We start from the raw sequence: 22256 nt of genomic DNA on the forward strand, positions 1-22256 counted from the left end.
GTTTTTATGTAAGTCATGTCTTCAGCAGCTGTTGTCAGAGCGAGGAGAGGAAGCTGAGTGAGTTGTGGTTGTTATTGTATGAGCTGCACTACACTGTTGTTGCACATAAAGCCGTTCTACAGTAGATAAACTCACTGAAGGCTATTCATTGGAGGGTTGTTGCTACATGTTCCCTACGTGTAGCCGTTACACACAAGCTTATAGTGCACACATACACACACGCACTCGTGCATACGAGCGTGCGCATCCATACATGCACGCACGCTCACTATGTGAGTTGTGAGGGGTTGCTGTGGTAACGGTGTGAAGGGGCACCCGGGCCCTGGTTGGTGGATATTCTCAGCATCTCTATGGTGCTATTAACCAATCGGAAGGCTCTATTCTGTGCCCCGGAGAAAACAGGGGGTGAACACAGGAAGCCGGCAGACAAGGGAAGAAGAGGGGGGATGGGGGTACTGTTTGTCGCCTAAACATTACATCATCACTTGAGTGTAATACCAGTCTGATTCTCTTCTTCCTTTCCCTCTCAGCCACTTCTCTCACAGCAGCGTTAAAGTAATGGAAAACTGTCAGCGATGAGCATCATGTTAAATACACCTATCAGACAGCCCTCCCCTCTCATCTTCCAGAGAGTTCTCCTCATCCCATGAGGCAGTGGGGCACTATTGTGCGGCCAGGCTCTGCCACATCCCTGCCCGTAATATGCTCTCCTGTATGGGGCTCTGCACAGCCAGCACTTTTCTAAAGCTTTTATTGTTCGGTGTGTAAACCCCCCTCCTCACACACAAACATGTTGTATGTTCTTTTGAACTTCATAAACTCCATCTACTCTATATTGTCTCTGTTGCTATTGTGTGCTTTTCATTAGTCCCCCTGTATATTTTCTGAGGCTGAATAGCTCTGAATGAAATAACAGGACGTAAGATTGAATTTCTATATTTTTCCATCTCGCTATTGCTTTTCTTTTAGTTTTTCTCCCTCTCCCTCTGTTTCTTTCTCTTGCTTTCCACTCTTTTTTTCCTGATGACAGTCACCCAAGCATGAAATCAATTTCTCATCTTGGGACAGGATGACATTGGCATGCAGGGCATGCGATTTGGAGGCTAATGGCTAAACTGTATTATACCATTGCACCAGAGTGACAATCCACTGCCACCAGCCAATTGCCTTATCTGTCAGACATGTTTATAAACTCTGTGATTGGGGTGTGTTTCAACATTTGATTTCGTTCTTGGCGGGGCAATTTTTTTAAAGAGGATCAGCGTGTTTACCCAGGTTATTGACCTTGACCAATGATATTGTGTCCGCCACAGTTCAATCATTTCCACTGAAAAACCATGACATAAAATCTTAGTTATTTTCCCGATTTCCTCCCTCTCCTCTTTTTCTCTTTTATTTCTGTCTCCTTTTTTCTCAAAAGGGCTGACTATGCCCCACTGACCAGATTGTGATCACTCAGCCCTAAATGGAGACACACTCAGAGACACTGTGAGCACACACATTCACTTAGCATGTAGAAATACATACATCCGTCCTGTCCACACTCTCTCAAGTCACATTACCTTACGAATACCACATTATCATAATTCCTCTGTCACGCATTAGTCAGAGGAACAGATCACTAATCATGTGCGTTTAACCTATTATACAGCAGCTGATTAGAGCATGAAAAAGCCGCCACACAATCAACTCGAGAAAGGAGTCTGTGGAAAATGCTGAAGACAGAAGCCAGCTCACAGCTTGATGCATCAACTCCAGACACAGAGAAGGCAGTGGGGGTGTATTTGTGGATTATGTAGATCCCGTAGCACTTCTCAGTGAAGCGGTGGGCTGTAGTGTGTGGACGATGTGGTGTTGTATTACCGGCAGACGGACTGACTCGTGCATACTGGCCTAATGACATAGTGACCACATTCACCCCGCCTCTGAGGAATAATTGGCACTCTTAGATTCCAGTAGAAACAGCGAGGCCTGTCAGTGGCACGAGCGCAAAGCTAACAGACATAAATCAAGGGCAAAATAGACATGTGTTTCCTGTGAAAGTCAGCTCACATGCTAACACAAAAGAAAACACAGAGGCAGAGAAACAAATATACAAGCAGAGACGGATGCAAACACAGACACATTCACACATAAACTGCTAAGCTGCTCCCAGTAGTTATTTATTTTCAGAGACAAAACAGATCTCTCTCATAAAACAGTGCTAAAGGGAAAAGCAGATTTACACAGACAGGTCAGATAAATACTTGACTGCTCTGCTAATGCTCCATTTTTAACTGGTATTCTCACCAGGGCTCTTGTAAAATTGCAGCATCTTTGTCTCTTCTCTGCGGACCTGATACAGTCAGTCCAGCCTCCCTTTGGATGCCATTAGCCCCCATCACTCAACCTCGGTGTTAATAACATCAACCTACTGTACTGTGCCTCTCTTCTGCTCTCTGAAGGCGAGGGAAAGACTAGAGAGAAAGCTAGTGGGAGGAAGGGAGGGGAAAAGATAAATAGTACGAAGAATAGAGAGAAAAAGAAAGAAAGAAAGGTTATGAGGAGAAACAGAAAGAAAGACACAGCACAGAAAAAAAGTGGGGGTTACAGGGAAGGGGAGCTTCCTGTAGCTATAGCAACCACTGGTACGCTGGTCCAATCACCACGCCAGTGCCTGGTTGCTAGGGAGAGATTCCGGCGGAGAGAGAGGGGAGCGCGGCAGGCAGCGGCGCTCTTCCCCGACAACTCTCCAGGATCCAGGATAGATGACAGGGATTATTCCTCCGCTTGTCTCTCTCAAGCGTCACTGTCCTGAGGGATTTTCACACGCTGATGCCCTGCCTATTGTCTTTGTGTGTGTGTGTGTGTGTGTGTGTGTGTGTGTGTGTGTGTGTGTATGCCATGGTGAGTTGGAGACGCTTAAGTGTGCAAGTGTCTGGCTCAGTGAAGGAGTGATTTCTGAATGATAAAGAGGATCATTAAGCAACAAACCCTGCTGTGTTGAACAAACACACACATGCACACACTAAACCAGCAGATCTGTACACAGTGCTGGAGCTGTGGAGTATTTTTATTGTGTATTACAAGGCCCCATCTCTAGCAGTTTGGTCGTCTGTGTATGTGTGTGATCTCATTCACGCCTATTTTCCCCTCAGCTGAGTCTCTTATCGGCCCTCAGAGGGTTAAAAGCTGAAGGCCTCAGCAGCAGGGCTGGTCTGCTGGTATGAGGGGACTCCACTGGGCAACCATCTGTCTCCATCAGCTACTGCAGCCAAATGCTAGGGGAACCCTGTCACTCATGCACTATTTCTCTCTGCTTTAGCCTTTAGCTGCCTCGCTCTCGCTCTCGCTCTCCCTCCCCTTCTGCCCTTTTCTCTGACCACGTCTCCGTTTTCTGTTACTCTTTTTCTTTTTTCCATTCTATAGTGGCATGGCTCTAGGGATGGTAGTGTCAGTCCACATCTTTGGTCCAGAGTGAAATATCTGAACAACCATTGGATGGATTTCTTCATAATTTGCACAGACATTCATGGTCCCCAGAAATGAATTCTACTGAATTTGGTGATCCACACCACCTAGTGTAACCACAGCATTGACATTTTTGGTTTTGAATGAAATATCTTGACAGCTATAAAGTTGGGTTGCCATGAAATTGGGTACACACATTCATCTTCCCCTGAGGATGAATCCTAATGACTTTGTTGAGCCCCTGACTTTTGCCGTTTTTCCAATTATTCAGTAAAATAACTTGCTATCTGGACTGACACAAAATTTTCATTTTCATTCATCGTCCCCAGACAATGTATCCCACTGACTTTATTGATTCTTTGACTTTTCCTATGGCACCACCAGGAAGTTTTAGTTCAGAGCAAAATGTCTTTAAAAACTGTTGGATGGATTGTCATGATGGGTCAGGCATTCATGTTCCTCTGAGGATGAATTCTAACAGCTTTAGTGATCCCCTGAGTTTTCCTCTAGCACCACCAGCAAGTTGACATTTTTGGTTCAAAGTGAAATGGATCAACAACTACTGGATGGATTGCCATGAAATTTGACAAACATATTCATGTTCCCACCGGATGAACTTTAATAACTCGATGATACCTTTCAATTTGGTGTCTGCAAAACTAATTTAGACATTTAGATCTGTCGCAGTTCTACTTTGTTTTCTGCTTATTATCAAATGATAGCATGCTAAAACTGAAATAGCGACATGATAAATATCAACATGTCGGTATTGTCATTGTGAGCATGTTAGCATACTGTCATTGGTATTTAGTTCAAAGCAGGGTGCCTCAGTACAGCTTCACAGAGCTGCTAGTGTGGACTGTAGACTTTTGTCTCTCTCCTCTTCCTGTCTGTCTGACCACTTCTTCTCCCACCCTGCGATTTGGCACAACTTGAGAAAACACATTATTTACTCTTGAAGTGTTTCCTCCTGTCAGAGAGGCTCAGATCCGGGGGACAGGGGGAGGGCAGAGGAGCCTGGGCCCCACGTTGGTAGCGCAGATGTGAGGGTGAATAGGTGAGTACCTCCCCTGCTGAAACTTGTCACTGCCCTGCTACATACATGCCCCTTAGCTGAAATATCTGTAGCTGCCTCTATTATTAAGTAAAAAAAAAAAAAAAAAAGCCTTGAAAATTTACATAATGTTGACAGCAGCACTAAAACAATTAGAATATGCTGCGGGGCTACTTTGATGTACTGTACAAAGCATGTCTGTTTACTTAATAGCACATTATGGAGACCTAACAGTTGCATAATGAGCTGGGGGAGGGAGGGGAGACTGAAAGAAAGGGAAGGTTGCATGGAGTTATGGTCTGTAGTAGTGAGAAAAGAAGGTGCAAATTGAGATAAAGTGGAGACCTTGTGCTCAGAGCCACAAAGATTTGGAAGCAGTCTTGAAACGGAAAGACAGAGAAAGAGAAGGGGAGGAGGGGGCGGGGGTGTCAGGACTATTTTGGGGTTCCGGCCCGGGCCGACTTTGAGAAGGGAATTTTAATTGCGTCTGTTGGCTGGAGATAAATACCCAATCATGCAGACCCCCTGTGGGTGTCTAATCAGTGTAGTTCTAATGACCACAGCTGCAGACACCAGCCTACATGCTAACCTCTAATCACTGGACTTATAATCTCTAGATGTTAACTTCCTGCAATGCCAAAAAAGAGCAATATAAAGGAGAGACGCACCATCTTTTAGTTTCTCTCATTAGAGTGCCATTCAGGCAAAGATCATAAAATTAGCAAATAGATGATAGTCTTTTAATGTAGTTTAGTCTTGCAAACCTGATTATGATTGATAATTGATGATGTGTCTCCATAAAATAATACACATTTCTCATACAAACAGCAAACGCTTTTCATTTCTGATTTGCGTGCACTTTCCCATGAGTCATGAGCTACAGTATAAATCCCCAAAGGCCATTCATCAGACAGTGAAACAGACCAGTCTGGTTCTGCGTCGGTTGTATTGGGCTGCTGTTTTTATGGGTGGGTGTCCGCATCATGTGGTGGTGGTTGTGCGGCCGTTACCAAAACCTTTCTTCTGGGAGCCAAGCTAAGCCACGTCTCCACAGCAGCGGAGACACCGAGCTCTAACCCAGCTCCACCCACCGCGCTGGCAACTACAACATGTGGAGGGAAAGTTTAAAGCCTTCTCTTGGTGGTTAGGGCAGAAATAAGAGAACTTGAAAAGTAGCGGGTATGGCTGCAAGTAGGCTGAAGAAAGAGGAGGCTCTTTTAGGGAGGTTTGAAGAATGTAAAGTTGCTTTTACCTTTGGACCATAAAGGTTCATTTGAACAGGTGCAAACATAGATTCTTTAATTCATTTTTGGCATTTTTTTTTTTTTTTGGCAATTATTTTTTTTGGACACACATAGTTTAATGTATTAACATTGACTTTGTAATCATTCAGTTTAATAAAATTCACCGCCATTGTCACTTATGCTTGTGCACAACAAAATATAAAGTATGCAATAAGTAACTTTGTGGTTATGTGGAAAATGATTCACTCTGATTCAGTAGCACATACATTTGTAACAACATCAGTACTTGTAATTATAAAAAAAAAAATCACTATTTTGTGAATACCATGTATCTCCAAAGTGTCAACATTTCATGACCTACATAATGCATAATTCATTTTGAGCAAATTTTCTGAACCAATAAAGCTAAACCTAATCCTTTAATTTCTCTGGAATATTCAAAATCACCAAATTTGGAAATACCCGGTTTCCCTTGGACAGTTGTGTGAAATATATACGAGTGTGTATGGTGTGCACGTTCAAGTTGCAATAATTGTGTTCACTCATGGAACTTTAAGATATATTTATTTTTATTTTATTTATTTCAGTCATATTTTAATTTTTATGCTATATTTTCAATTAACTGAAAAACCACACAAAATAATTGTTTTATTTCTCATCTATAACTCACTGTACCTCACATATATTCAGCACATTCATATATTTCATAGGCACTTGTTATTTTCTGATGATACCTTTAATGAGATTTGGGAAATTTTTTATAGGGTTTCTCCCACATTATTTCTGGCAAAGTGAGAACAAACGAGATATAAATTACATATTAGTTTTTGCTTCATTTAAGTGAAAACTTGACTGTAGTGCTTAGACTTTTGTTATTTTGCTAGTTATCATCCCACATAACATTTCGTATTTACAGCCACCAATCCAATCAGACCACCACCACATGTGCCACCACCATCACATCATTCATACTGGGACCTGGCTGTCTCTAGGGCAACTGTGGAAGGTTTATGTCTCCTATGGCAACTGAGGAAGGGGGACGTCCTTTGCACTGCATCCAGCCAATCGTCCAGTCAGAAGAAAATAGTGTGATTAGCCAGAACAGGTGAACCATCCAGCCGGCCCATCCAATCCAGCCTGAGCAGGTCCAGTCAGCCGGGCTGTGATTTGGCGTCCGTATGCTAATGAAGTGCATTAGGCTAATTGAGCAGATTCCAGTCATTTGAAAATCAATCTGGGAGCAGATTGAAAAGCAAGTCATTTTAAGAGAGAGAGAGAGAGAGAGAGAGAGAGAGAGAGAGAGATGAGATGGAGCAAGGGAGAAGGAAAAGACAAAAAAAGAGAACCAGAAAAAAATGATAGCGGTGAATTTACTTCAATTTAGTTTTCAAAGGTTAAAAAACATTGTTTCCATTAGATTAATGTTATGGACCATTTCAATACACAATGATTTTTTTTTCCATGGTGAAGAGCTTAGTAGATGTGGAAATATTTTCTCTCGGTTTCCCATTTTCCATGAAGGCATCAGATAGCCTGTGATTTGGGTTTTTGGTAAGAGCCTTAGTTAGTCTGGTCCAAGCTGCAGCGGGGACACTTTCTGAAGCTCTGTGCCATTGTTCAGCAGCTCTGGAAATGTGGTTGGCACATGCACATACTCATGCATGCACATACATACACACAGTTTTATAAACAGGATATTTTAGTCCATCCCCTTTTCCTCCTTCTTCCCATTGCTCCCTACCTCTGCACTTCTGCCGCCTCGCCTTGATGCCAATGACCTGTCGTAATGATAAAGATCCATCATCATATCTCACCATGCACGCTGTCCCATTTCATCATCCTATCTCTACGTATGCGCGGTGCCATCTCATCGGGGATGGATTTATGTGTTTCCATCCTCCTGTGGGAGCTGAGATTGTTTTGTTTTTAAGTGAGGGCCCATTGATCTTTTATTACACCATTAAGTCAATATGCTCCACTCATAAACAGCTTGAGATTAAATGAGGCCCTTTGAAGGGTTTATGTGTGTGTGTGTGTGTGTGTGTGTGTCTGTCTGTGTCACACAGTCTTTGAACTCTCAGCCTGCCAGCAAACACTGAAATCTGGTGGCTATAGGGAGCCAAGTATAGCCTGTAGCAGTAGCTCCAGTCTGTATAACATGAGCAGTATGGAGTCGGTTATTAGCAGTATGTCGTTGGTATTCGAGGCGCTTCATTCCACCTCTAGCAGAATGATGATTTGTTGTGTTTACTGGTTTATTTACTCATTTCATTTACTTGCAGTGTGTTCAGAGCCATATTCAGTATTCAGTTGTACCTGATATTGTTAACCACATGATGTAGATTATATTTCTATTTTTTCATGCTGTGATAATGGTCATGGTTTGGATTCAGTACAGAAACAGTATATGTTTTCAGGGGTAATTGTTCCTGTCAGTGATTTGAGGAATATTTTAGGAAAAGTTGATTAAATCAGTTGTGTTACAATAAACATATTATCTTTTGTTGCCAGGGACAAGAATGTGCAGAATATTGAGTTGTGCTCTTTCCTAGTAGTCCAAACTGTGGTTTAATATTTTGATTCTCTGCTGTCTTCTAACATCTTGGGTGTCTGTTCTGTCTACCAGGAGCTGGTTTTTTTTAAAGCCACTGATCTTTCTTCTTATCCATGACTTCCTGTTTCACCTGAGCTGCGGGCTTATCAGGAGGATCTGAGGGTTTCTACAGCTAGAATCTGCTCTTCATGCCTAAAGGAGAGCATATGTCTGTTAAGCTTTTAGGAATCATTAAGACAAGAGTCTGTGTGCTCAGTGCAGATTATTCTGTTGGACCACCTTCTGCGGTTGGTCGTGCTTATTTTTCTTTTATTGCCCTGTAGTAGCATTAAATCTTGACAAAGAAATGGGTATTAATGAAATAGCTTGAGATTTTGGATAATATGCTACTTTAGATGAAAAGACTGCTACGACTCATGTATTTACAGAAAATAGATTTAGCAGTCAGTTATCTTAGCCTAGCATAAAGACTGGAGTCGCTGCTGGTATCTGGTCCTGGCTGAGTAGCAATACTATAATGTCCAAGTAGCGTGCCAAGTTCAGCGGTGGTGAAGGTTTACGTTCTCTTGATGCTGGTTTCAAGATATTGTCAGTGGCTTTAAACACTTTTTAAAAAACCATGACTGTTCATACATGTTCACGTGTGGAAAGCTGAATTTGTTTTGCACAGCATGTGACCTTCACCAGTGCCATGTGTGTCAGGTCACAGCTTTTTTTTCCAGCCGGAGGTTACAATAACTGTCGACTCTTCCTGTCGGTAAACCGCAGAGACTGGGTAGAAACCAGAGACTAGCAACCGCACTGGCCACTGAGCCGTGAAAACGCCTCTTAGCTATACTGTTACACGCACTGGAATTCACTCTCTGTTACATGGCAAAGTGCTGTAGCACAAATTGTCTGCTTAGGCTATACAATATAGAGACACACAAGTACACAACCTTGCACATACACGGTAAATGATTTCAATGTCTTCTCCGTTGGTATCCAATGAGACTGTAGTCGATGTTCTGATGGTGCCGGGAACTTGCAGTTTGTTGCTTCTCACCTTCTTCACATTGTTTAGCACAAAATGACTTTTCCACTGATTATATCATTATATTCCCATCTGAGCAAATTGGCTCACCTCTGTCTGGAGCCGAATAACTTCCCCAGCAGCCATGTGTGAAGACACACATACACGCAGCACAAACAAGCACCAATGCACACACAACCAGGTAAAAAGGAAGGTGCTCAGACTGAAAAAAACACAACCCAATAAAGAAAACAAAAAATACAACTTGTAAAATACTGCTGAGTGTTGTGTTGTTGAATTTGATTTTAAGAGCACATGACAGAAAATGGAAACCTTGATATGTTTTCTGAGAATGGAGATCCAAAAATAGCAGTTCTTTTTCCACAGATTATTCCATGTACTTTACTGTTTGAAGTATCCCACTCTCTCACGTTCTTCCCCCCTGTTCTCTCCACAGTGTGTAACTGTGATCTTGCACGATCTGGCTTCTTCCAGAAGAAGGGCGAGTACATCTGCACAGCAGACTATCAGCGTCTGTATGGTACACGCTGCGACCGCTGTGACAGCTTCATTACAGGAGAGGTGGTCTCCGCTCTGGGACGCACGTACCACCCCAAGTGCTTTGTCTGCAGTGTTTGCAGGTATAAATCCACACACACACACACACACACACACACACACACACACACACACACACACATATAAACAGACACACAATCTCCCATGTGCAAGGTTACAGTAGCACATATGGTTGGACAACACAAGGGCAACATGAGCATTAATTTAGAGTTCTGTTTTGCAATCAAGCAAATGAAAGTCAGATGTTTTTTTTAGCTACTAAATGTTCCAATATGTTTACCAGCTAGTCACTAACTTTTCTCCTCTTTGGCATATGACATACAGTATGATACTCTACGCTGTGAGATATTGAAATTTATCCAGTTGCTACATCCTTTATTCTGTGATATATGCTTCCTGTATGTCTGGCAAATACAAATTTGTTGCCACAAATCAATTAGTAGGACTGCCTCGTGGTAAGAATAGATTTTTATTTTATTTTGTATCAGTGTATTTGGGTACAGTATCTTTGTATTACTGCCACTTGGGGGCAGAACAGAAAGTTGGAAACAAAACTTATATCACTTTATAAATTTGATATGTTGAGCATTTGAGCAAACAGTTGCCTATTTACACATGTAGCAAAGACAAACATAGCATTTATTTTGAGTTGCATTTCTGGCCAAATGATGAATTTAAATCCAGTATTCCCTCTCCTTTTAGCTCTGCTTTTGCTCTCCACAAACTCCAGCTGAGCAGCTGCAGCTGGAGACACAGTTGACGAGTGCCATGAGACTCAAACAAAACATTAGAGTTGCGTTCATAAAAGCAAAACAAAGAGCTGAAAGACACCAGAGTGCTTCATAGAGCTGAGAGGAACTGCGGTCGGATGTCACAACATGCAACCCATTTCACATTAGACATCGTCATTTAATGCATTGTTAATATTAAAATATGAATTAGAGCAGCTTTAATATATAGTAACAGGCCAAAACAGAAATTTTAGTTTGGTTATTTGATCAAAACAGCCTCTCAACTGATTTTCCAGAAATTAATTATTAAATTAGTTCATCATGATATACAGTAGGTATTAATAATGCAATATAAAATTACATATACTGTAATAGAGGGTTTTAACCATATTGCCCGCCCTGCTCTTCATGCGTAGCAGTCCGCATATAGTATGTATGCGCTGTACACAATGATTCATCACTTCTTTATCTGTACTGTTCTGTATCAGCTCTGTACTGCGAGGAAGCGCAGGCGTGAGGATTCATTAGTGGAAGCAGCCTGTTAGAGAACAGTGTGATTGGGAAGCTCGAGCAGCCTGTCGTTTTTGCTTAGTCGAGACACGATTCCATGAAGAGAGCTGACCTGGTGTTTCGCGCTGTTAGATTCAGTAGAAGTAGGCCATCTCTCCTCTGACCTCCATCAGTGCTCATGCTAAGCACCTCCTGAACGAACTAACAGTGAGTCAGCATCCCGTTTGGCTCCTCTTTCTATTTCATCATTTCACTCTCCCTTTCGCTCTCTCTCTCTCTTTCATGTTTCATGCTTAAAAAAAAAAAAAAAAAAAGTCAAATTTCTCTGTTTCTTTAGCATGTACATGCATGTTGCTCTCCCTGCCTGTCGGCCTGGTCGGGTTACAAGGTTTACATAAAAGCGATCTTTCCTCCCTCCCTCCCTCCAGGAGAGTGGTTTTGTATGTTGTTGTGTATCTGCTTGACATTGGCTGATAAACAGGCGGCCATTGGCCAGCAGCCGTGGGCAAAAAAAACGAACTGACACCAACTGGCCGGAGACAGTCAGGGGAGCAGTCCTGGCACTGACGGGGATGTCTGCGTGTGTCTGCATGTGCATGTGTGTGTGTGACTGTGTGTGTGTGTGTGTGTGTGTGTGTGTGTGTGTGTGTGTGTGCGTGCGTGCATGTGTCTGTGTGTGTGTGTTGTCAGCTTATGTGGAAGAGACAGCGAGAAGCCGAAGGGTGAATCTCCTCTTTCCTGTTCTGTCTGCCCCCTGTCACATTGCTCACAGTCCTTTCTTGTACCGCCTCTTTTTTTCTCATCCTCCCCTCCTGCCCTCCCTGCACTGCCCCTCTCCCTCTTCATCATCCTCATTATTCCCTCCATCATCTTCCTGCTCTTAATCATCATCCGCATGCCATCGTCTTCCTTTACGTCTCCATGATCGTCCCTCTTTCTCTTTGTCATGGCGGCCTCGGCTCTAATGAAGGCAGACTGCAAGTTTCACTTCTCTTTTTGTTTTTCAAGAAGCGGTGGAGATCAAAGCCAGAGGGCACATTTCTAAAGCCAGAAATAGCTTTACTTCTGTGGCCAGTTTAAAAGAAAAAAAAGAAAAAAAAAGAAACCTGCATTAAATATGTAAACAGTAAATTTTTAAAGCGCTGAGAAAGGCTGACAAGGCAAGAGTGTCTTGAGGGAGTGAGAGCAACACACAGGTAAAGACAAGGTCAAACACAGACGAGCACACTTTTCTGCACCAGCACAGCATTTTGTGCACTTAGACTGGACTATAGACTGCGGTAGCTATGATCAGGCACTTATACATGTAAAAGATTTAGCCCGCCATGCTTGGAAGTGGAACATAAACACAAACCCTCGAAAACCAGCGTCACGTCTCAAAATCAGACTGCGCTCGCTTTCTGTGTTTAGCCTTTTGCCCAGCACAGCTCATCAAACACTGTCTGAGTTTAGGAACAGATGGTTAACCTTGGGACCAACTGAATGGTGAATTTAAAGATAAGCCTTAATGAATAACAGGCTTTATCAGTTTTCATTGACTTGTGTTTCAGTGTTTACCAGGGCCTTTGCTGAATAATTTGTGTGCTGAAATGTCTCTGCTGGCTCTTCTGTTCCGCTCACTTGTTTGTCCTTTTTGTTTTATGTATGGATGTTGTCTTTCTTTGAATAATATAAAAGCACAAAGGAGCAAACCTAGAATACTGTATGTGCCAGTTCGCCCACATATTTAACAGAAACAGTTGTAAAATACCTCCAGCTCCTTAGAAACCACACTTTTTGGGCCTCCACAGCTGCCATGAACTGTATATACTGCATAAGCCCATATCCATGCTCACCTCTGTATACTCTAAGTGTGTACAAGGATGCGCTGCGCTCCTCTATGCTGACTGTGAGCCCTGCTGGAGACTCTAGCCTCCCTCTGGGTCTTGGCTCCGGCTCCAGGCCTCGGCGGGGGAGTAAAAGGATTACTGCTGTCTATGTCTTTTAAACAGCCTTCCCTAAGCCTTTTAGCTCCCCATTCATTCTCACATCCTCCCCAGTCATAAGGAAATCAATCTGTCTCCTTGAAAAGCAGAGGGGAGAGAGACAAAACAGTGTAAATTTAATTTTGTTTTTGTCCGCCTGTATATTTACTCTTCTTTACAGTAGCGTGGTTTTGAAGCGCTGAGGAAAACGGTGACCTGATGGTACCAGCTGTGTAGGGAGCGAGCGAGGCATGAGAGCGAACTGGGCAGGCAGACTGAGAGAGAAAGAGGCAGTTAGGATCAGTATGCACTCCACACAGTCCCCGTAATAAGTTTTCATTCTCACTGAGAGAGACAGTTTTCCCTTCAGAAGCCCGTGGCAGCGTCACATTATCGGCTCTTTAATCACAGAGCAGCCAGGTGCTCCTGCAACAATCAACGTCCCATTAACCCGTCGGCTCAACTGTTTGCAAATGTATTTTCAGGTTCATAGAGGATGTCAGGCCATAATCCTGCTGACAAGCTGATTTCAGCCTGTCTGTCACATAGTCATGTTCCTGCCAGCACCCATTTGTTATTCCATGTGTAGACTTGGATGTAATGTAAACACACAGAATCACTGCAGGCATTTTATCTCCTATTGTGTGCTTGTTTCCCGGTTTTCTAATTCTCTCTCTCTCTCTCTCTCTCTCTCTCTCTCTGTCTATTTCCTTTTTCCTCCTCAGTAAACCCTTCCCCATCGGAGACAGAGTGACGTTCAGTGGAAAGGACTGCGTGTGCCAGCAGTGCTCGCACACACTCGTCAAGTCAAATGAACCGATCAAGATCCACGGGCCCAGCCGTAAGTCCAGCGTCCGCCTCGCTCTGTCCGTTCTGTTTAGGGCCACCCGGCGTTACAGAGCACTGAGGCTAATGCGATGTGTCCATGAGGCCCATTTAGCTCGTTTAGCTAATCGAGAGTCTGTCAAATCGGTCGTCTGACCTGTCGAGCTGATCTGCCAGCTGAGAATTATGCAACACAAACAGACACATCATTCATTCATTACTGTCAACACTTAACATGCAGAGAATAGAGGATGCGATGTATTCACTGCACATCTGGTCTCATCTTCCTTTACATAATTAAGTAAATATATTATGTTATTATATAGGTATGCGCAGCGCAGCCCTCTCCTTTTCAGCATAAAGCAGGAAAATGACAAATTATTATCTCACAACAGAGCAACAGTGATTGATAGTGAATCATTTGTTGAGTGTGACACACAGACAGCAGGCTGCTGCTCACTGGCTGTGCAGTAATAACAGATGGTAGAGAGGCAGTGAATAAATGTCCGCCCCAGATCGCTCCATTCAGGAGAATAAAATCCAAACGGCTCCCCAGGTACGTGTTCATCACTCCATCTTATGAGCAGGCAGTCTACGAGAGGGGACACAGAGTGCAGGCACTAAATGTAATGCACTGGCTGTTACAGCCTGTTCCTCTTCTCTTTTTTTTGAAACAAGCTGAATTTTTAAGAATGCAAATTTAATTTTCTCGGTGTGGAAAAGTGGTGGAAATGCATTTGCCAAGGACAAAATTATTATTTAAGCGGATTTGAAGGCTAGGAGCAGGTACTAAAATAACATGGTAGAAAACATTATTAATTGAAGTTTGCTTATTTATGCACCGATGAACACGAGAAATTTAACTTTCTAACCTTAATTAAGTTTAAGTTTCATCATCATCATTATTGATCGTGTCTTCTTATTACGGAGGACCTCCATCTCAATGAGAACTAAAAAATATATGTGGAATTATTCAATATGAATAAATAACTTGCTGAGTGTAGTAAATCTGCAACGTACGATGTCTAGTCTTACCAAGCTCAGCTGACTACAGATGAGTACTTCTCATTCCACATCATAAATTTTATATCGGGGCATGGGAGTGTCCTAAGGGCTCGGTGTGTGCCACATAAACCACAACATGTTTGAATGCTCTGTCCAAAGATAATAAAATCTGCCAAACAGCACCTCTAAAGTTCAATAATTAACATGCTGTACATGTTTTATCCACTGAAAACCTGATGTATAAAAATGTGTGGTTTTGCGAGAGGTTGTGTGTGAATATTTCATGAAACAGATTTTTTGTTAGCTCCGAAGCAGACTCGCTGAATTGGGTCAGCTGTTTCACCTTATTTCCGGTCTTTATGCTAAGCTAAGCTAACCGGCTGCAGGCTGTAGCTTCATATTTAAAGGACAGATGCAACAGTGGTGTTGAGCTTCCCATCTAACTCTCGTCAACGAAACGTATTAGCATCTTTTCCCATAAGTCAAACTGTTCATTAAAGAATAAATCAGAAAGAGCAAGAAGTTAGTGCTACAGGTTAAAACAGGTTCCACATCTGGCCCCACCTCCATTTAGTGATGTAATACTTTGCTTCTGACAAAAAAAACACATGCTGTATCTTCACAGATAAGAGTGCAACCAGAAATGCAGCAACAATGCAGAGGGAGTTTTCTCTCCTCTCATCATGAAGGCATGATGAATTTTTATGTCCAATACATAAAATGTCTAGCCACAAGCTGTGTTACGTAATGGTTGATGATCTAATTCCCATTACATTCGATTGCTAAAACGGGATCTTTATCATGACTCAGTAGAAAATCAGCTGTGCACAGTAACAGTCTGGAGCTGAGATCCCGGCTCCATCGACTCAGCACTCTCACCACCGAATGACAGTTAAGATTTATTTAGACTGCAACCCAACTCAATACACTGCAGTTTTTGTTTTTTTTTTTACTGTGAAACGGTTTGTATTGGCTGACAGGGCCGAACATCTTCCAAATGGAAACAAATGGAGCGCTGACCTTTGTGCAGCAGCTTGAGACTCTGCAGCCATGCATCATTTGCAGCCTCTGCGCTTCTTTCGGTGGTCAGTAACATTTGCTGGGGCGTCCGTCTGAGGGAAATGGAATGTACAGTGTGTGAGTGAGAAAAAAAGAGAGATTCATACTTGTGTCATATGAGGGTGATTTTAACAGTTTTAGCCCTGGGGCTATTACAGTGATATTTGCTTCCTGCCTGCTCTCAGTCATGTTTAACAGTGCTTACAGTTGAGAGGACTCCCAGCTCTACAATATCCTGCGTTAGACCGGCTATTGATTAAGGAGGTGGTTGTGCCAAAGGGGTAGAAAACTACACTTGAAACACAGTAGGTGTTTAAAGATGTTCAAACACACCTTAGCTCACTCCATTTCTCTTTGCCTGTGCTTCTACCTCTCCTATATTTCCCCTTTTTCTCTCTTTCTGTCTCTGCATCCTTCCCCTTTCCGTCTCTTTACCCCTTCATCTCTTGGCCTTGCTCCTTTTTCTCGCATGCTCTTTTTCTGTCTCCAGACTGTGCCGGATGTGGAGCCGAGATCAAACAGGGACAGTCCCTCCTGGCGTTGGAGAAACAGTGGCACGTCAGCTGCTTCAGATGTCGGACCTGCAACATGGTCCTCACTGGAGAATACATCAGCAAGTGAGTGTGTAAAGGGGAAAAAAACATAAAGAGAAACACAACGTTTCAAAGCATGTCTCACTCAGAAAAGACATACAAATTGAAAAGATGTCCTGCAGTGTTTGTTTTTGATGAAAGGAACTTTCAGGGTAAACTGTGCGTTCCACTGCAGCTTTATTTATATGTTCTATATTACAGGGATGGAGTGCCATACTGTGAGGCAGATTACCACGCCCAGTACGGGGTGAAATGTGAGACCTGCAGCAGATACATCAGTGGAAGGGTTCTGGAGGTGAGGACGGGACCAGATTTCAACATGAGATGATGCTAACAGAGATTTGGTTGCACAGAAATACCGCGGCAGTACTGAAATCCAAATTGCGAGTTGACTCTGGCAACTGAGTGTAATCAGCGTTATCAGAAATGAGCAGTTGCATTTTATCCTCAGCTCAGTTTAAGCCCCGCTGTGCTTTAGGGAGTGAGCGACTTAAAATTGTTGAGAGGGGGTGGCAGTAAAAATTTTGTCCTGCTTTACTAAGCCAAAACAACTTCAGCTGCAGTGTGTTAGTATGGTCAAACTCACATCCATATCTACCACTTTACTAATTCTTCAAACACCACAGTTGAGCAGAACTCAGGCCTATCTCCAATAAGAGGAAGCAAAAAGAAGGATCGAATCATAACGACATGTGAGGAGTTGAGAGGAAAAGGGAGTTATAAAAAGATCAGAGAGTAAAGAGTGAAGGGGAAAAGATGGAAGGAGGGGAGACAGAGAAAACAAACTCTGCAGTGATAAAAATGCACATTTGTGCTTTGCGTGCTCTTACGCTGAAGTATTTTTAAAAAGAGATGGAAGAAGGAGAGCAGCAGAGACGAGGCTGAGAGATGGACGTAGGAGGAAGTGAAGGGATAATGAGGAGAGTGATAAAGTGCAGATGCTAATTAAATGTTTTGGAAGAGTCTCTGGAGGGTGTCTCTTGTCATCTGGGATGTGGGGAAAGGGAGCGGACATAGTAAAACTTTGCCAGACATACACACACACACACACACACACACACACACACACACACACACACACAGGGTCTTGTTGTCCCTGTGCTCCTTTGCTTGTCAGAATGGTTGGTGTAAAGTGCTTTGTTCCTGACTGTCAGCCTCTCTGGACTATTTATAGACATGGGGACATATCAGCCTTTATCTGCGAGTCTCTCTCTCTCTCTCTCTCTCTCTCTCTCTCTCTCTCTCTCTCTCTCTCTCTCTCGCTTGCTCCCTGAACGTGTGTGTGTCTCTTTTCTCCTGTCAAATAATGATGCACTTCTTTAAGATGCTGCACGCAACTGATTTGACAGACAGGAAGTCTGATCCAGAGGACGTAACTCCTCAGACATACAGTTAGGAGTTTGATTCATAACATAGCATCATATGCTTTGTTTTCAAAAATCTTTATATGTACAGTAACTACTTAAATTCCCAATTTTGTACTTAAGTACAGTAGTTGAGTGAAAGTGTTTAGTTACATACCACCAATGAATGTCTCTTCTCTCCTACATTGAAAACCAAGACTAATCTGTCTGTCTTTGTGTTGTCAATAGGCCTGTTCCACCCTCCCACTTCAATCCAACTTTCCAGAGCCAAAGGTTGTTAGTTTAATTAGTAGTTTTAGAGAAAATGGAAACAAAACGAGAGGAAACAGAAGACAGAGGAGCATAAAACTTTCCTTTCATCAGTTTCACTTCTCCTCTTCTCCATACTTCCTCAGTGTCTTAGTTTGCCAATATATATAGCAGCCTATTGACGCCACCGGAGAGAATGAGGGCCTCATTACAAAATGGTAACAGCAGTTGCTGAGCTGATACCTTATGACCACAGTCGGTAAACGCGCTGCTGCTCAGAGAACAGGCAACGGAAACGCTGCATCCTCTCCTGGCTTTCCTTTCAGAGTAAGCTGAGACAGACAGAGTGCGCAGGGACTGGTTAAAATGCAGCTCAGATACAATTAAGAAGCGTACACTGGTAGTAGTTCCTGGAGAGAGTACAATCGACAAAGAGGCCTGATTTCCTGCAGATCACATAAAGGTATCAGTTTTATGAAAAGCGGGAAAAGTCAGGGCAGTGTAATATGACATAATACCAACCACACACACACTCCAACACACATGCTGGGCGTGTTCAGATGAAACAGTTCAAGTCTCCTTGACACGGGCCACACGTGCTTCTATAAATAGAAATTCACTAATGGTGTGTCAGGGAAGGCAGAGGTGATGGGGCCACGCCTCAGTCATCAGCCCCCTGTGGAGACGCATGTGAGAAACATCACAGCCAGGAACTGGACCGGGTTGATGGACAGGCCCAGTTCAGTGACATCACACTGCATCATTTCATGTGTACATTTCACCTGCGCCGTGTGTGTTGGGTTGTGTTCCCTCGGGATGCTCTGAGTGTCCAAGGACATGTATTGCACTCTTGTGTCCTTCACTTACATGGACACCCACTTCCCTCTTTCTCTCTGTAGCAAACACACACACACACACACACACACACACAGCCACATGCACACGCCAACAATTTTTCTTCATGTGACTGACCTATAGGGATCTTTGCTCTAATTATGGCAACGGGGAGAATAGGGGGTGTCTGCTATCATGTGATTGCTGCATGCTGATGAAACAGGCTATAGGCTATGCAATGATGTCTCAATACATCATGAGGCCATTGGTGGTTGGGTGACATACAGTAGAAAACATATGGATATGATGACCTGCACAAGGTGGGGGCACAATTTGTAGATTAACATTTCACTCTGTTCATAATGATAATGTCATTGAGTCTCTCCTCTCCTCTCCTTTCCTCTCCTCTCCTCTTCTTTCCTCTCCTCTCCTCCCCTCCCCTCCCCTCTCCTCTCAGGCGGGAGGGAAACACTACCATCCGACCTGTGCCCGATGTGCCCGCTGTAACATGATGTTCAAAGAGGGAGAGGAAATGTACCTGACAGGTGAAACCTGACGTCAATACATTCACACACACACACACACTCACACACATACCATAGTGTAAATAGACGAATGCATGGCATGTGGGAACACCCAGCAAGAATCTGTCTTGTCTCTCGCTCTTCTTCAGGATGTGAGGTGTGGCACCCATTATGCAAGCAGGCAGCGAGGGCGGAGAGGAGGCTCAGGGTGAGACAGAGCTCAAAGTGTAAATGCTAAAATAAAATGGAAACTGTAATTTCCTCACCGTGTTCTCCCTCCCCTCTCTACTGTTCTTCTGTCTGTTTCTACCTCACAGCACAGACGCCTGTCAGAGACCTCCATCTCTCCACCAGGCTCCTCAGTAGGCTCTCCCAGCAGGGTTATATGTGTAAGTAAATGATGTGTCTGCAGCTCTCAGTCCCTTTTAGCTGCCACTGCCACCGAGCTTCCCCTAAAAGCACAATCGTTACACCAGAAACACAAGCACTTCCCATAGGCTTGAATGGTTAAGCACCAACCCGAGAGGCTGCTCACTCCCTTGGCCTGTTCACTTGTCTGTGTCCTACCTGCTCTGTTGTCATTAGTCATGTGGCAGGAGTTCAAAATATGTGAGAAAATATAAATAATCTTGTTGTCGACTGTTTCAACAAGAAATTACACCAACACACATATTGATCTCCTTCTATTTCTCATTTTTTCTCATCACGAAACTGAAGATCAACACAATATTTCTGTGTTATACAATGTCTATTATGACCATCTTCAGTCATCAGTGCCCAGAGAGCACTCATATGGTGATTTGCAAATCAGAAAACATCTAGATGTGTAGATTAAATCTGGGCTAAATCTGGATGAAAGCTAAGAGCATGGCTCAAGGGATGGAAATATCAGTCGGTCCACCCCTGTTGTCCAGTCTGAAAATTCTCAATAACCACTGGGTGGATTGCCTTAAAATGTTGTACAGACAGTCATTGTCTCCAGAGGATGACTCCTAATGTTTTGGTGATCCCTTGACTTTGCAATTAGTGCCACCAGCAGGTGAAAGGTGTCACGCATCCCGTTGGAAAAGAAGGTACTCGTAATGCACTCGTAGGCTAAATAATGTCCATAAGAAAGGGAATTAAATCAGAAAGAGTCACACTAAGTTGCTTCAATAAGTGCAAAAAAATTTTTTACTTTCCAAGACCAAGGCACTTTTTCTGTAGTCTGTCTGATCTTCCTCAAAGCCCCAAGCTTTTTACTTTAATTAGTTTTTCTTAGGTTTGAAGTTCTTAGGAAATGTCTATGTGTTGTATACACATTGGCATTGTTTTTAATCATGAAGCCACAATATTAAAGGCTTTTATTTTTCAGTTTTTTATCAAGGTGACTTGAATTTTAAAAAATAAAAGAAATGATTACATGAAACCTAAACTTTCAACACAATTTATCCCAGTTTTAATCTGCTCATGTTTTGACATGCAAATCAACAAATTGGTGATGTGTGTGCGTGTGCGTGTGCGTGCGTGTGCGTGTGTGTGTCTGTGCGTGTGTGTGTGTGTGCGCGCGCGCGTGTGCGTGTGTGCGTGTGTGCGTGTGTGCGTGTGTGCGTGAGTGAAAGATGGGAAGCTAGTTGGTGAATGTGCCAGGTTTATGTGTAGGCTTTCACTCTGTGCACTCCAGAGTTGGACCAGTTCCATTTCAAAACAAAGCTTCAGCCTGATGTGGAACCGGGTCCAACCGCGCTGCTTGGCAGTCTGCTGAGTGCTGCTGCTGCATGTCGGCAGTATTAGCATGTCAAGGGGCGTCTGCATGCAAGCAGGAGTCACTGCTCTCTGCTCAGCCCCACCCCGCTCTCGTCTCATAATCAATGACCTTTCTGTTTAAGGTGATGGATGAGGGAGAAATGCAGTGTAAGCGCGCTTGTTGTCCACACCGTCTCCTCTCCCTCTCCTTCTCTCTCTCTAGCTGTCTTTGCTTCCTCTGCTCTACACACATGCTGAGCTCCTGAAGGTCAACAACTTTACACTGCTGTCAGGTTCTGCCGCGTACATGTGTACTTTTGATGAGCGCGCACACACACACACACACACACACACACACACACACACACGTACTGTATGTGCATGTGCAGCCGTGTGTGTGCATCATCAGCTCTTTCTCAAGCCGCTCACCGCTGCATGACCTGCTCACAGTCACTGGTGGAGTTTCCATTCTGCTTTGTTACTGTTCATCGTCCATGTGGTTGACGTTGGGTCTTGTCGCTGTTGTCTCTGTCTTTGGTGGGTGTATGTGTGTGTCCTCTCTCCAGGCCAGAGTGGAGAATGAGATCCTAGCTTATAAGGACCTAGCTGCCCTGCCAAAGGTCAAGGCCATATATGAGGTCCAGCAGCCAGACCTCATATCCTCCTCATACCAGCCCTACCACAGATACACCTCTGATGACAGGCTAGAAACTTACAGCTATGGGGAGGTACTACTGCTACACACTCCAGGACAAACTAGCATTGGTCTCATCACTCGTCTGTTTTCAGAAGAAACACTTTGTTTAGTATATACATGAAAAAGAAGTGTCTGTCTTAATAACACCTCAGTCATGTAGTATTTGTTGGGCTCATTGTTTTCATGAAAAATATGGATTTTTTATTATCATTGTTATTATTATTATTATTATTATTTGGATGGAGTATGGCATTTAAAAATACCATTTGCTGAGGTAGTAATT

The 22256-nt window shown here is 43.3% G+C and overlaps 1 protein-coding gene across 2 annotated transcripts in view; it reads left to right on the forward strand.

Annotated features, from left to right (window-relative positions):
* Window positions 1-22256, forward strand: part of ablim3 (actin binding LIM protein family member 3) — a 44469-nt gene that overhangs the window by 11670 nt on the left and 10543 nt on the right. The window contains exons 3-10 of one of the 2 annotated variants that reach the window (XM_022751734.1): window positions 9772-9955; window positions 13824-13939; window positions 16478-16604; window positions 16782-16875; window positions 19485-19572; window positions 19701-19759; window positions 19869-19940; window positions 21843-22004. In XM_022751734.1, the coding sequence (XP_022607455.1) occupies window positions 9772-9955; window positions 13824-13939; window positions 16478-16604; window positions 16782-16875; window positions 19485-19572; window positions 19701-19759; window positions 19869-19940; window positions 21843-22004 (902 nt within the window). The remainder of the gene's footprint in view (window positions 1-9771; window positions 9956-13823; window positions 13940-16477; window positions 16605-16781; window positions 16876-19484; window positions 19573-19700; window positions 19760-19868; window positions 19941-21842; window positions 22005-22256) is intronic. The other variant, XM_022751736.1, reaches the window with a different exon arrangement.

The sequence above is a fragment of the Seriola dumerili genome, unplaced genomic scaffold (genome assembly GCF_002260705.1).
Source record: "Seriola dumerili isolate Sdu_G_001 unplaced genomic scaffold, Sdu_1.0 BDQW01000161.1, whole genome shotgun sequence".
Lineage (NCBI taxonomy): Eukaryota > Metazoa > Chordata > Actinopteri > Carangiformes > Carangidae > Seriola > Seriola dumerili.